Source organism: Necator americanus, chromosome I, assembly GCF_031761385.1.
Source record: "Necator americanus strain Aroian chromosome I, whole genome shotgun sequence".
In the NCBI taxonomy this organism is placed as follows: Eukaryota; Metazoa; Nematoda; class Chromadorea; order Rhabditida; family Ancylostomatidae; genus Necator; species Necator americanus.
This window is the reverse complement of record NC_087371.1, coordinates 37,468,255-37,485,163: the sequence shown is the minus strand read 5'-3', so window position 1 is coordinate 37,485,163 and position 16,909 is coordinate 37,468,255. Positions and strand designations below refer to the sequence as shown.

The 16,909-nt window shown below is 37.5% G+C and overlaps 2 protein-coding genes across 2 annotated transcripts; one reads left to right on the top strand and one right to left on the bottom strand.

The window, feature by feature from the left end:
* Positions 1-1,616: 1,616 nt before the first annotated feature.
* Positions 1,617-5,238, bottom strand: RB195_008065 (uncharacterized protein; the record flags this gene model as incomplete). The annotated part of the gene is made up of 3 exons (XM_064182054.1): positions 1,617-1,799; positions 4,412-4,509; positions 5,079-5,238. The coding sequence occupies 3 exons, from the start codon at positions 5,236-5,238 to the stop codon at positions 1,617-1,619; spliced, it is 441 nt and encodes a 146-aa protein (XP_064038795.1).
* Positions 4,266-5,171, top strand: RB195_008066 (uncharacterized protein; the record flags this gene model as incomplete). The annotated part of the gene is made up of 2 exons (XM_064182055.1): positions 4,266-4,339; positions 5,027-5,171. The coding sequence occupies 2 exons, from the start codon at positions 4,266-4,268 to the stop codon at positions 5,169-5,171; spliced, it is 219 nt and encodes a 72-aa protein (XP_064038796.1).
* Positions 5,239-16,909: the final 11,671 nt, after the last annotated feature.

The following is a 16,909-nucleotide window of genomic DNA, read 5'->3' as shown; positions in this document are numbered from 1 at the left end:
GGTTTTGGTCGGCACTAGGACAGATCTGAACCTCCGATCGACCGTGCAGTTACAGCCGGACCTCCTGCCGACTGCGCAACTCCCGCGAAGAAATCATCTCTACTAATACATGACCATCCATGAAGCTTTATGACCGGGAAAAGTTTGGTATTTGGTTCTCCTGTTTTCTAACAAGATTCATCATGGATTTTTCTTCTTCTTCCAGTGAATTGAGCATTAAATCTGAGCATAAATCCAGTGAAATTAAATTTTATTTGAAGAAAAGCAAAGATGTGCTTGTAACGGGAATAGATAATATTAATATAAATAAACCATAAATATAATAACGATCTCGACGATGTTTTCAAATTTGAAAGAGAAAAATTGAAAACTGGAAAAGAAATTTGAGCATTAAGGTAGCATTAAGGTGTCATGCCCACGTATTTTCTCACCTTCCTTTGAAAAAGTTACTTCTCAAAGTAACATGTGGCCCCATTTATTGCATTACGTCTTTGCAAGAGACCGAATCAGCTGCGAATTTTCGACGAATTTCTGCACTTTTGACGATGATTTATTCAAAAATTGTAAACATTCGAGGAAAAATCCTATTTTATTAGACTGACAACAGCCGTCGACCACGAGTTTTCTTTTTCCTGAGTTTTTTTCCCACCAAATTTCCCATACATCTTTTTGAAGCGCTAAGTCGTATCTCATTCCCCTGCCACCATCCATTCATTATGTTTGATCTGTTTTTTTTTTCTCGGCGATACGACACATGCGCTTATGAATTGACAAAACAGCAGCGGGAGCAGATCACTAAGCGATCCTGACAGATGTATGCTGATAACCACAAATTTGTTGCCACTTTCTTCACAACAGCAGCATTAATTAACTCATTGTTCCGCAAAATTTTATGTGTTTCATTCTTTTCGGTAGTTGCCACATTTTTGATGCACTGAAAGAACACAACCACTGAAAGAATGAAACAGATAAAATTTCCAGATCATGAAGTGTATCATTCAGCACTGAGTCATTTCCTCTGTGACTCATTCGTTGTAAATTATGATTATGATGATGTAGTAAGTCGCTACCTTAAAAAGGAGTTAAATGAGAGTTTAGAGCGTTCTGATAGGTTTAGGTTCTGGTCGATCAATCGTATCCTAACTCTTCAGTAACTGTGAAATATAACAACTGACCGAAAAGAGTTAAATCAAAATACCACAATTTCTGCTAGCAAGGCCGTCATGCTGGCAGCGCAACAACTCCCTATCCCGTACTATAAACCTCTCAGAGGGCAGTTTCAGGCGGTTGAAGCGATTTAAATTCAAAAGAACCATTGGATGTTAAACAATGAGAAATGTCATGAAGAATGCTGAGATCCAACGATTTCTGAGTGAGACATTTGAGCTCTGATTTAGAAGATCTAAACTAGATTCTGCCATCAGTTCTCATCAACTCATTCGGTTGTTTAGACTTTTTCTTCTAAATAAGATATTCTAGAACACTCTACTTACTTGAAACAGGACTGTACATTACCAAAATTCCTATTTTCTGTGTTTATGATTTCCTAATAGTAAGTGTTTTTCGTCAGAGTCATACAATCAAATTTCTTCATTGAATTGATTGAAATTAGTTGATTAATTGAATTGACTGATTTCGATCAAATTTCTGCCATAGACAACAGCTGATTGATGTTTCAATAAATAGCTGCTCGTTTTTTTTCTTGCTTTTGGCTTTCCCAACTTTTCCTTGTAGATCTTGCATTCTTGGCATTCGTCGTCATCATCATTAGGATTTGGAACGATTGGAAGGATGTGACACTAAAATATTTGAAATATTAGTTAATACGAAGACTTACACACGGCTACATCTTTTTAGGATTTCCATACAGAAAAGACGGTAGAAGGGTGATCAAGAAATACGTAATTAAAGGCAGCATACCACGAATCTGAGGTGGTGCGGATTTCAGGTGGAGTATCCGTATACGTGGGTTGTAGATTATGGAGGCAGGGGTAGTTCCGCTCATCTCTCTCTCTGCATCTCTGCAAACAGTCGCCTCCGGAATGCTGTTTTGTACGACGCCATCTATTGCAACGCTCCACCCCTCGTGCCGCCTCCGCCCTGCGATTCGTCCAAAATCAATTCGGACTGCCCCGATAGGCAGTAAGGGACGCTACGCGTGCAAGGATGGCGCGCTGCAATCGAAGGCATCGTACAAAACAGCATTAAGGGGCCGGCTGCTTGCAGTGATTCAGGGAGAGATGAATGGAACCACCCCGGTCTCCATAATCTACGACACCGTATACGGATACTCCACCTGAAATCCGTACCAGCCCAGATTCGTGGTATGCTGCTTTTAACCTACTTTAAATACGGATACGAATCCTTTGGCTGAAGAGTGGATGAACTTGTTTATTCGCCTGGCCAGTGTTTCATCCAGCGAGGCTCCTTCCATCATCAGCTGTGGCTTTTGCCGAAAAAAACTAATTCGCTTATTCAGCACTCTACGTACGATTCCGTGGGTCATCATATACTAGCTTCATCAAATTGAGTGACCTGAAGTTCCAACACATCTTTTTATATCCTTAAAAAATTACTCAGGGAGGTTTCACAAAGACGTCAATTGTTGACTGAAATATTTTCCGTTTAATGCGAAACATCTGTATGAAGAGGAAGAACACCATTAAACAAAGATTCTTCCTAATTTTAACAATATTAGGACCAAATGTTCGGGTCGGGGTCACAATTTCCCGGATAAGTTTCTGGAGTACTTTTGTGGTCACAACAATCTTGTTTTGAACTCCATCAAGTAAGGACAATAATGTATAGAATAGAAATATTTTGTCTTAGTTTTATTTATTCACTGTTTTGTTTTTCTGTTGAATTCTCGATTATTACAAATTATTTTCCTTTTTTTTCATTTTTTTCTCATTTTTTCCAATTTTTTCTTGTTTTTTTCCTGTTAAAGATTACTCGCCCTTAGCGGAACTTTGGCTTTTTCCTGCGATTTTCCAACACATTTCCTATTTCCCTTTCCTATTATGAACGCCCATTCAGGTAAATCCAGAAAGAAATTATGTGAATGAAAGAAAAGCACAAATGGAACAACGTTGAGAAAACATGAGAAAAAGCAGTATTTTCCTCCGCCTGAAAGGATGGCGATTATCGATTCTTCTTCCGCTTCTTTTCCCTTGTCATTCATGCCCTACCGATCATTCTGATCGATTGATCTCTGCTTTTTTTCCAAATCACAGGCGAATTCGTCATTCTCACCCGGTCAGATCGATCACCTCGCATTCACACTCATCAGAGTCACTTTTTCGTGTTGTAATTTAATTAAATGCGTGTTTTGGTTTACAATTAACTCTCTTTCCGGGAGCTCACACAATTATTAACCTCAGAATGAAGAGGATAGCACTGTTCACCGCTCATACCCTACTCATTGTTAACTGTTGGCTATTTGACATTATTTCGACTTTTCTTCCAAAAATAGGACCAGAAGAATAAGATTGCCCTTATAAGTAAGCAATAATTGCGGATTCATTCCGACCGTTTCGATTTCGACAATGTTCAGTCAATAGATAATTCTTTTGCTCTGCAATCATAGATTGATCTCCTGTGTTCTGTTTCTGCTATAGCCATGATTGTCTTCTTATAATAAGAATCTACGTAATAGATTGTTGCATAAGTGATTGTTTTTTTTAATTTTAACTCGCGCACAGAAAGAAAAAAAAGGAATTTCAGAGTTGAAAGGACTACTTGAAAGAGCATTTGTTCTTCTATAAGATAGAGTTTTTGACTTTTATGCTGATTTAACTAATGTAATCTTTGGATCTGTGTTATAAGAAATTCTCACAATGATTGAATTCTATTTATTTGTGTGATTTTTTCCACTATGAAACACTTGAAAAAATTCTGATTACTGTTAGGCAAGGGATCCTCGCGCCTTAGTGTCATTCGTGGTGGATAACACGAATGAAGAAGAAACATTAATTAACATAAACAGTAAAAACGCTGGGGGGGAGGGGGATTTTGTAGTCGGATGTGAACGCGCTGGCCTCTTGAACTAAAAGTAATTCACTCGTAACTCTGTAGTACTTTAGTCCTGGGAATCGAAAAAGTGCAAATTTTACCTTGTATCAGTGCTTCCTTCACCATGAAGAACCTTTTTTCCTCTTTTTGTTTGCCGTATTGATTTATTGAAGAGTTCAGCCTCTGGCTAAATGAATAGTTATCTGAATAAAATAAGTTCCAGGACATAGAGTGGATTGATATTCAGAGAATGGATGGAAGTGGACAACTCTCTCAATTCTACTTTTATCGGAAATTGGACTAGAGAACAAGTTGTGACAGTAGTGAGGTGGGTACGCTGATTTGCTCGTGAATGAAATTTCTAACGAGAATTTTTTCAAAAATTCGATTTTCAATGAACCTCTGCATAGTTAGATGTGGTATTGACTTTTAAATGAGCTGTTGAATGTTTAATAATGTGATTGGCTAACGTTTCGGCATAATCGTTTTCTTCAGAGTCTGAAATGGCCGATTCAATTCACAATTTAGTTTTGCTTTTGAAAATTTTTGGAAGCATGATATTATTTATGAGATAAATTAGATTGATTAGATGAAATAGGTTATAAAATGAATTATATAAATTGAAAATAAATATATAAATTGAAAAACATTGACTCTACCTTCATGAAGTTTCCATTTCATACTATTTTCTTGTAAGAAAGCCACATCAAATGTACAGGGCCTTTACTTGTGCTTGACTTACCTAAAGGTTCACGTTTTTTCTGTAAGTTTCAGTTTGTGTCCCATTTTTTCTATGTTTATTCAATTTAGTTTCTATTGATTTTAGTCCGAAGAAAAACAAATTAATGGGAAATAAGAAATCGCTTGGTTACAATAATTTTGAATACACAAAATTTGCTCTCTCAAACAATCTATTCATCTTCTTGTCGGATTAAGAAAATAGATATTTTTGTTGTTCCGCTTTGTTCTTGTTACTTATTGTTAATGTTGTTATTTACATTGTTATTTATTTTAGTTTCGTCTATGTGATTGTGTCGATTTTGATGGTGGTGCTATGGTCAGCGTACCTTTGTTTCGATGGACGTCGTGAACCGAAGAAGCGGGATACTCTTGTAATCCATAAACTGGCCGAGAGGACGTTGATCCGAGCGATACCGTAGATGGTGGCGATCTCTCCAGTCGCATACTGTACTCATCTGTCTTTCCATGGTCTTCATTGAGTTCCATGCTTTACTTGGCTAGAACACGTGGACATCCTCAAATCAAATAATTCCTGAGAAGAGAGCTTCCTGTCCAAATTATTATATTTCTCGACGACGTTTTCCTGTCACTCTTCTGCTTGGAGTGATTTTTTTTTCTCGAAATGCCAAAATAACGTTCACACCTCCCTTCGAACTCGTGCTAATTGAAGACGAACCGTATGCAACCAGTTACACACAATCGGCACCAATTTTAAAACAAATAATCCTGAAAAAGTGAAAAGAGTAGCAAGATACTCTCAAACATTCTCAAAATTAAGGTTTCGTCCTCAATTTTGAGAACCTCAATATTGAGAACTATCGAAACCTCCTTTTTTAACTTGCATTACTCTGAGATTTTTTTCTGCGGTTCCCTTTTTCTCTGTACTATATGTTGTTCTGAATATTTTTCTGTCTTTTGTCCATATTCCTCTATCTCTATTATGGTCTCAATTCTATTGTATGTTGTACATTTCGAACCACATTCATCGTCGTGTGATTTCATCATTTAAAAAAACATTTGTACCTTTGAACTTACAAAATAATTTCTATTCTTTTGAAAAGTTAAAAAAATTTGTGTTGTTCTTTACTGTGAGGCTGCTGCTGAAACTGTGCACGTCCGCAGTGGTGCCCGTCACAGTCGGCGGCGAACGTGTTCAACTGCCCGCACGCAACGTGTGCGCAACGCTGGCGGGCGCCTCGCATTGCTATCCGGTTGAACGCATTTAGGGCCCATGGTAGTTCCTCGCTCAATTCTATTGTATTTTGTAGATAATGTGATATAGGTGATGTGTTTACATATTTCCACAAATGACAAAGTGAAGTTGTTAGGATCTTTCAGGTTTTTATTTAAGTTACCAATTATTTTTTTAATTTGGCGTCTGTATTTTACTGAGAGTTAGTTTACGTTGATCCCAGCTAAACCTATCCGCTTGAAATCTCATTAGTTTTTAACTCGTTGAACTCATTATTTTGCATAGTACGCGGCAGCATTGTCATCGTTACAGATCTCAGTGATATTTTCATTATCATGATTATTTTCGCGATAAAGAGTTATCCTGAAATGTCACACACTTTAGATCTCTCTGATTTCCCTCAGGTGATCAAAATTTGTTGAGCAATCCGTATTATGGGGGAAAAAACGAAGTAAGCTGCCATCTCTTTCAGTTGGGGGAAAAAGTCGATCAACAATGGACCGAGTTACACCAATCTCCTCGCGAATGAGTCATAAACAGCTAGAAACATGTGGTATTTAACGTTTAATTGAGTGTCGAATGAATGGATGTGAGAAACACCATGTGGCACCTACATGAAGTATGCTCAAAAAAACCTGGAAGGGGAATTCCTCTATGGTTATTGTTATTGAAAACTGGGATAAGGAGATAAAAAGCATATTACTTGAAAATCGAAAAAAAAGACGTCTCTCGTCATATACGTGCACATCATATGTGTGTCATACGTATGCAGTACTGTTAGCGGAACCGATTTTGATGGTAGGATCAGAACTTTAGGACATGAATTCCGTTGCGGCGAGAAAAGTTGTTAGAGACGTTTTGGATTCTTGCCAAGGGCTCAAAAATGAAAGGAAAGGAGAAATGCCTCTTTTTTTATTACTCACAAATTTTCACTGTATTCAAAACAGTTGGGACGAGTGTAGTGTAGCGGTTAGTAGTTCCGCTGCCTCCATGATCGATCGGTGGTTCGAATCCACCCTAGTGCTCACCAAGCCTTTCAGCCTTTCCCTCTGGGGTCGATAAATTGGTACCAGACTTGTCTGGGAGGATAAAAACACTGACTTGACACATCTGCTGGCCACCGCATATCATTGTCTGGGCCAGTTACACATTCATGAACCTCAAACGATTCTGAATTGAAGTGAACGTGGGGGCGCATCCCAAGCGGATTGATTAGCACCAGAAACTTTATCCTTTTTAACTTTATTCAAAGCAGTCGATCGTTGCAGTTTCTTAATTTTATGGCGCTGGTCATTACCTCTGTCTATTAGCGGCATTATCACCGACACCACGTTACAGGTATTCTAACCCACTTATTACCGCGAAATACAAAAGAGGACTTTTGGATTAAAGTCTTCTTTGTTGGAATTGATGAGAAGTTAGGACACGTCATTCTCTATTTTACCTCTGGGTCTGGAAAAGACGAACTTGGCGGAGCGCGTATGTGGATCAACTCAAAGAAACACGTAAAGGATTAATGAAGGACAAAGTGAGGACAAATATGAATAAAAATAAAGTGTCTGGCGTTAACCAATCCGCTTGGGATGAGCCACCGCATTCACTTCATTTCAGAATCGTTTGAGATTTGCCAACGTATGTCTATCCTATACAATGACTTGCGGGACTAGCTGAGGTATTGGGTCAGTTTTTTTATCCTTCCAGACAACTCCAGTACCAACTTATCGACACCGGAAGGATGAAAGGTATGGTCGCATTAGGGTAAATTTGAACCCCTGGTCGCTCCGATTGCAGTCACAACGGAACGTCTTACAGACTGCCCTACATCGTCCAGAGAGAAACACACACTGAACTTTTGTCATGATTCACTTGATTTGAATGGAGGCTGAAACTCATTTACAAGTTCAAACGTTCTTCGTGGTCCATGATTCTCACCACAACTGCTTACATTCACCAGTACGGGCTAATTCGTATGTCGCAGCTAGTTGACGATATAGTAGAACTTCCCGCTGTTTGATACGAATATTACTACATCGTCGGCGTACTCGAGAACGATCAAGAGACGTCGGAATCCCGCATCCTTCGTTCTACTCCAGTTTCTCTTTTGATCGGCAGAATACCGCTACATATGTTCTTCGATTCATGTTCACAAATAAACTTTCTTGGAATCCTATCAATCACGCGAGGCGTATTGAGTATGATGGTTTAGATGAATAGAGTCGGAAGCGGCTTTAAAGGCATCACTCCACGAATCTGAGGTGGTACGGATTTCAGGTGGAGTATTCGTATACGGGATAGGAGACTATGGAGAGATGCGTCGCCGCACAAGGCTGGCGCGCTCCAGTCCAACTCCCTGCAGAAAATAGTGGCCAGAACGTCTGAAACCGTATCTTCCGGGCCGTTTTTTACGGCAATTAGGAAGAAATGGACGGAATCACCCCCCTCTCCATAGTCTCCCATCCCGTATACGAATACTCCACCTGAAATCTGCACCACCGCAGATTCGTGGGGTGATGCCTTTAAAGTCCAATCGTAGATCCACAATGCTGTCAAACTAATCTTAGTATTTCGAGCAAAAATTGCAATGTCTTTGGAATATGTAGCATTATTTTCAAAACCAGCAGAAACAATCTGTTACGTTCACCACTACATTGTTATACCTCAATCCATAGAAAATCCAGTCTTGCAGTTCGTACTGTGCCCGTATAATGGATAACACAGTAGTACCCTTACAAGAATGAAACCACAAACCATATGCAATCATCTCGAATATGAGGGACGTAGATAAACTCGAGATCACCTCGGATAACGGGACCAGCTGAGTGTTATCGCTATTTATAGGCGAGAGTTTGATTTATGGTCGGTGCACCTGCATACGGGGGGACGATAGGCGCATCACACGTTGTCGTTTATGATTGTCAACACTTTTAGGGGACATCGGTGAATCGAAAAAACAAACGAGTCAAGGAGGAAAAAATCAATAAAGTAACCTAAAAAAAAGTAACCTAAAATTTCAAGCAAAATTAATCGACAAAAGTGAAAGGACACGGCGTTAATTCCTCTAAGCATGTGCCTACGCGTTCGACCTCAATTCAGAATCAGTTAGATTCAGTTTAAGACGATTTTTCAGACTTTGGCTAGAGTAGATTTTTAGATCAGGTTTTTTTTAGATTCTTTGAAACGAGGACTTTTGAGACGGTTACGAACTAATGATCGATCGTGCAATCACAGCCGAGCCTCTTACCGATGTACGCTACACTCACCCACAAAGCAAAATTACCTTCTCTTCGTAAGAACTGACGTTTCTCTTCCTTTTCTTGATACAACACAACAAATAACGTGACTAGGCGGCCTGGTTAAATAGAATAGCAAAACGTTTACAACAGTTTTTTTCCTCAGCTAGCCAGTTTTTTTTCAAAATTTACTTTCAGTCATGTTTATGTGAAGAAATGTTCCAAATCATCCGAACAATTACAAATCCCTTGCAATTGTAGTTGACGCGTGAAAGGAAAAGATAAAAGAGAAAAACAAAGATAATGTGGATGGATGAAGACAAAAAAGAAAATAAGGAGATGATAAAAAAAAAGCGTTGTATTACGTTAAAGTTAGAGTTCATCAGTGAAATATCCATGTGTGCGAATTTTTTAAAAAATGTTCTGACTCAGACCAAATGTGTTTTATTTGTTTTCATTGTTTGGCAAGTCCAATTGTGTAGATGTATAAACAAATAAATAAATGAAAGTTTTTTTTTAATAAAAATATACAGTTTTTAACGACTGCACCAGGAACTCTTTTTGAGCAACAGGTGTTCATCTAATAATTAACGGAGTAAAGTGCTAACGATGTGTAAATTGACTAACGTAACTAGTTGCTGCTAATTAGGTGCTTTTATTTTGGAAAATCGAGTATCGCACATGTATCTTTAGGATATCCTCCTAAATGACCGCTGGGCGTTTTTGCAAATCCGCAAAAATTTTCGAGCAAGTTCCACAACTCGATTGTAGAATCCCAAAAATCCGCTGCTAGGCAATCCAAGCTTTTACACCTGTCCTATGTAGTTGTGCGGATCGACAACAGGTGTTCACGACGACCAGGATGTTCAGATGTCGACACAAGTTGTCGTTTGTACAACCGATCGGAATCTTTGATAAGCGAAGACCTCTGACTGGCTTAATCGACCCGTCAAAAGTGCATTGCTGTTCGCTGTCAACGGAACTAATTACACTATTTTTATGTGACAGGGTCGACAGTCCTTAAATCCATTCCAGCTTAGTGGACTTGAAAAAAAATTAGATAGATATGAAAATTGACTCCCAAGCAATTATTGGACTCTCATTTATACTACTTATTTATTTTAATTTTACATTATAGTATTTATATATATTTACATATTAATTCGTATATTATCATTATTATCAAAACTTGGTGGTAAATTTTGGTTGGTACTTTAAACTGGTGCTTTGCAATTATCATACTCTCTTTAATGTTATTTATTTATTTTACTTGTATATTATGAATTTTTCGAATTTTTTGTGGTTCTATTAGGTTGGTGCAAAAATAATCGCTCTTTTCATGTCATTATTTTCGCGAACTGTTATTTAAATAAAGTTTTTATATATGATTATATGATATATGTATGAATATATATATATATATATATATATAGATATATATATATATGTATACAGAAAAACCTTTTCAAATCATACAAATATATGATTTGAGAGGGGTTTTCTGTTTTTTTTTTAAATTCTGTGTTGTTTTTTTATTGTTCTTTTTATAACGCAATTAAAGTCTTATTTTTAGAAAAATGAGAAAAAGTTGAAAAAATGAGAAATTCGCGTTATGTACTGTACGAGTTCCAATGTGGTTCTTACCACTTCGCTTTTTTTTTGCTTTTTTTATAATCGATTATCTGGTTAAAAGGACATATAGCTAAAACTTCCTAACAATAAGTACTTTTTATTATTATTATTTTATAGACTTTTTTTTCGTCTTTTTTTATCATGGTGTAGTGAGAGACCGTAGGAATCCCGCTACTTGAGTTAGTCAACCTCACTGAGGCCAATTCAATGGAGAATGTCAGTTGAGTACGGCTAATTAACCGCGGCTGTCATTGCATGTATGCACACGCAACAACTCTAATAGAAGTTCTCCGGGAATAGAAGTCTCTTCAAAAGTGTCACTGGGTAAGTTATATAGCTTCAAAACATATAACTTAACGCTCACCAACATTACAGTAAGTTTTCCACTGCTAATAAGTTTCTTTCCCTTCCAGGAATAGCTATTTCCGGATTTTTTCCTTTCCCGGACGAATTGTCGACCACTGACACGATTTCGTGCACATTCAATAAGACTATGCAAGAAAAAAAGAATGGAAAACTTTCGTTTTTTTTTCAAAACTGTGGAATACTATTTGCGAACCTTAAACAAGAGGAAATGTGTTAACCATGAACGAAACATGGAGAGTTTAATAAGAGATTTTTCAGACTAAATGCTCTTTGTGATTGCTTCGAATTCCATTCATAACCTATCATAAAAGTAATTGTCCCTATCACTAAAATTCAGGAAAAGCTGTTTTTAAAAATTGAAGAATTTTTTCACAGCTTTTCTTAACACCGTGAAAAGGAAAGGTGACTAAACCTAGGTGTCGTGGACAAATCACTGTTCCTTTATTCAGATAATCTTAAAAAGTGCTGGGTCGTCAGGAACGAGAGAAGAGATTATGCATCTATCTATCATTTTCTTCCACTTTGCAACGAAACCAAAGAAAAAAATACTTTCAATATTTTACTTGTGTAACTAATTCTCCTTTTATTCACTTATTTTTATTTTCTTACGTGCATCGATAATGGACGTAAAATAAAAAAGAAAAAAGAAAACACATTTTATCTGAGCCTGAACAACAGAAAATTAGCGGAAATTTCAAAAAGAAATTGGTATCCAATCTATTCCTACTATAATAGAACCTTCAACCATCAACAAATCTTGGAACTATTCTCAGGAAAGGAGGAAATTTTTAGGTGGAACAATTTTCTTCAACATATCACGAATCCTACTTTTAGCTCGATAGAACTTTATTATCAACACTTCCTTATAATCCAAATCCGCTAGCATGTGTACATTTGTCATTTAGCCTGAAAAAATCTTTTGAAAATAACGAGTCAAGGAGTCTTGCTAATTGCCAAAAAAATAAAGCGCACATTTTTTGGCAGTGAAGGGAGTGAGTGAAGAGATCACAAGATTTATAGATGACCTCTTTTTTCCTTTTCCTTTTATGGAAAATACGACAGTAGGTTGATGAATTAGTAATGGCCTTTTCTTTAATTAAAACTCGTATACAGAAGAAAGGGAGTTTAGCATTATGTGGCATATCATTGAAAGAGCATTTCTTTCTCTAAACAAAACAGTAGTTTTAGTTTTTTAATGCTTACCGAATCTTTCTTAATTTTTACATCATGAAAATGGTGGGTGAAGTCGAAAAAAATGAGCATTTTCCACACCACCACCATTTCCCTGCGTTTGCCACAGGAAATGATCACGAGAAATGAAATTTCTTGTGAAATGTGTAGGAAGACTCGATAAGACTCAGAAAGAATGGCACAGAATTGGTTTAGGCGATTCAAAGAGGGGAATTTCGACCTCAAAGACGATCCGTGGGCCAAGCTGAATTTGACGAGGAGCAATTAAATCAGTTTTTTTTTTTGCAAAATGTTGAGCGAGAAATAAATGGAACGTGTTTTCATACGTGTTACATACATAGTGCTAAACTCTTCTTTTGTGTTGTTTATTTTTGTTAAGTTTTTAAATCGATAACGATACGAAATAAATATTCAACTGTATGTTGTCATTTGCTCCGCACACTCTCAAGATCGAAATCAACGTCTACTGAATACGTCTATTGCAAACGTCAATGACAAGAGTAGGAAATGTACGGGTGTGATATGTGAAGGATTCGCCGTTGATGATGTCGTACCCACCTTGACGAATGATTAATTGAAAGAAATCAACGATAACGACATAGAAACGACACGATTCATGTCCTCATAAAACAAAATTTTCTTAATTCGTATATTCACACGAAAGTATCACGACCTATAGGTGCTGCTGTAATTTACGATTGCGGCACGGAACCGAAGTTTTTATTGCGTTCACGTCTTGAAATTATGATCATTATTATTGTTTTTGTCATGGGAAAACTCAAACGACCTTTAATTGTTCGATATCACCTATAAAATGTTGTGTTTTCCGTGTTTAGAAGAGCTAGTACTAAACCGCTCTTTTCTTCACTTCTTTCTCTTCTATCATTTCCATAAATTATACGAAAATTTTGGCTCACCATCGTGCGAATTGTTTGAGTGAGACTCGGTGCAAAAATGTGAGTTCTTTCTACTTTACACCGTTTACAGTCAAGAAGAGATGCAGGTGGAACAGTTTCCGCCAGGTACCATATCCCTAATTTGATTCCTTCATATTCGAACAGCATCGCTATAAATTTTGTCCAAAAATCCGTCTCCAACAAAGTACATATTCCGTCACAAACCGTCTGCGATCCTTGCGAGTGGGCAAAATTACATTCTGAAAATACCAAGCAAATGAGTCGCTGATTTCAAATGTACTTCCGGAATTTCTTCGTTTTGACAAAGGTGTGACCTGAATACAAGCAAAATTTCCCCAACCTTTGCTAATTACTCTCACACCCCCGCAATCCTGCCATTAGCAGGATACATTTCCGTGGAAGGAATAGGTGTTCATATGATTTGCACTAATTTCTCAAAATTAGGCGAAATGTTGATTATATTTGTAATCAGGAAGTTATTTAGAGCGTTTTAGTACCCCACACCATATGTAGATTCGAAATTTGAATTCTCTTCAGAAATTGGCAAAAGTGCTCCATTGAAGGTTAATAAAGGGGCATACATTCCTAGCTGTGGAGAATCTGCCCGAAAATTTTGCAATTAAACAGATCTGCTCGAAAATTTTGCAAGTGAACAATCTTTTTTCTTGACAACAGTTTAAACTGTAGATATCTAAGGTCTCTAATTTTTTTAATGTCAAACTTACAACATTTGCTATATTTCATTATTTGTTCCAACTTTTGAACAGCTGTCAACGACTTAGAATGAACACTCAAGTGTTGCGATTCGGTACCTGCTTTGGACTCTCCTTTCCTTGCGAGATAGGGTTTAGATGCATACATTGGATGATAAAATTCCGACGATTTACGACGGATAAATCCGTCGACAACGAATCCTGGGGCAGAAGTTAGTAGCAGTGTTGTAGGCGAAGTTATGAATAATTTTCTGAATTTTGAATTGGTCTTGAAAGAGAAAAAATTGAAATCTGCTTTTCGCACTTTTATCATATCTACTCACTTCTAGCATAAGGAGTGTATCGAAGCAGTGATTTTGTTTTGTCCCGGAAAAGGCTGGGAGTTTCAAAGAAGCTCGAAATAACTAGCTCGAAGAAAAGAGAATAAATAACAATGACAGCAATAATAAAAATAAAAATGAGTACTCAAATAAATAACAAACTCAAACGATTCCAACTATTTTTATTCAAAATACCAACACCGAACAAGTTAGATCTAAAATCACATGCGTTCGTTGGAAATAAAATTTCTATTTGTAACAATTTTGGAATACCGCAGTTACAAAAAACCCCTATTTGCATGAATTCGAAAAATGTCGGTAAAGTTACCAAATAAAAATCTTTCACAGTACTATTTACTTACAGTTGAGCGAGTCACTTACTACCAGAAATTAGCCGCATTCCTGATATGCTCGGTCAGCGTCAAACAATGAAATTCTTAAACAAACATCTGTAAACTAAGATCCTTACTGTAAACACCATATTGATCGTTGGTGAGCTCTAAGGGGTATGTAGGAACGCCATGGAACGCTTTAAGCGGATCAAGAAAGAGTTTCAATCGCTATTAAGCTCAAAATATTGATAATTATGTATTTTTCCTTCCCTAGGAGGTGAATATTCGTCTACGGGACATCTCTAAAGCATTCACAATCGACAAGATGCAATCTTCATGCCAGTATTCAAGGAAGGTCGAACATTAACAAATCTCTGAGGCTTTTCTTTGGGCAAAAATCTGGTGTTATCAAAAACGCACTCGACTCTTCTCAACTTCTTACCGCCTCAGGCTCTCTTCTTCTGGAAGACCATTGAGACTTTGCTCATTAAGTGGCAAGATGTGACTGATAGAGGTGATAACTACATTGTTGATCCTTGGGTTGTACTAGTATTATAAAATGGAGAAATTTTGAAAAAAGAATCTTTTTTAGAAGTGGAGAAAAAGACATGCAGAGATCCAATAAGTACTACTTTTAGCGTACACTTGCACATCGCATTTACTGACCCTTTCCAGATGTTTTGAAAAACTGCCAACTACATTTCTATAGTTTTTGCGTCCAAAAGTTTAACTACTGAATTTCTCAAGATTCGTTCACAACTGACCACTTCCTTAATTTCCTCATGAACCTCGAAAATCAACTCTCGCCTAATGTCTGATCGAGAAGGTAGATTCCGTTGACGGCAAGGTAATTCAAGGTGACAACAAGGAGATCCATGGAGAACGGCTAATTTCTATTGAACCCATGGTTAAGCATTCTACTCTGCGTACATATACAAATGACCAGAACAGTGTCGGTGAGGTTCAAAGGAGCCATCAGCTGGCTGGCGATGCGTATCTTCAAGGATGGAACGATGGACTGGTTTGTCATAACACAAGATGTTCCCCCACAAACATCAGCGACAGAGCTGAACTAGAAGTAAACGGAAGATAAGAATTCTTCAATGTCAGCGGAGCTCACTCTTATGGCCTAACTAATAAAAATAGCAATGGAATATTTCTGGATGACCTGTCTCGTACCTCGTTATTGTGTTGTCCGAGACCTCTGTGTCTTTTTTTGAGCATATTCATTGCTTCTCAGCCCACTGGCGATCTCCAAAAAAACATTTGTCATGACGTTACAAGCAAGTGGCACTTTTATGACCTGGGCATTGTTCGACGTGCGCTCGAAAGGTACCGCTGCTCGTCGTAAATCCACCTCAACTGAGCACCGCACAACATTCGTTATCCATTGCTGGGTGCCGCTCTTACCTGAGCCAGTGCGGCTTCGATCAAAGGTGACGACCGTGTCATCAGTCATTGTCTGCTCCGGTTTGGTACTGCTTGAATGAGCTTCTTTTCATGTCAAAAAAGGTGAAGTCAGTTGAGGTTTTCTGAACTCCAAGTCTTCAAAACAACAAAAAAACCAACAAGAAAACAAGTTCCAGAGTTTAGTAGCTGTTTTTATTTCTTGTCTAGCTTATTCATATCACACTTATTTCTTGGAAGAAATTCGTATTACTTATTTTTTTCATTATTTTCTACCTTCCGAATCCGTTTTCGTAGTATTTGATGAGCGGGTGTAGCGCAATTGGTGAGAGGTCCAATATTTATTTGTTTATTCCTATTACATATTTTATTTACTACTACATTGTATTCTATTCCTTACATGCTTATTATATTTATTAAATAGTCGGTAAGCGTAAGCGTTGCAGTCGGTAAGCCTGTTCGGCTATGATTCTACTGGACGAAGGTTCGAAACCGCACCAGTGCCAACCAAGCCTTTCATTCTTCAGGGGTCGATAAATTGGTACCAGACGTATTTGTTTGTTTTGGAAAACCTTAACGATTCCGAATTGCAGAACGCGCTTATACTTTATCCTTCAAAAATTTGGAATAAATGGAAAGGAGAATACTTTGGCTTCACTGATATTGTACAGCAGGAAAAAACCGAAGCAATCGTTTCGTTTTGAATCTTATGCGAAGCTATTGTGCGAGAGTGAAAAATAAATGACGATATGGGAACCAAACTCCGAAAATCTCCTGGCTTTCTAGATTTGTTTCTTTACTAAATTAACTATCATTATAAGCCTGGAAGAATTTCCCAAACAAAAAATGATAGATAA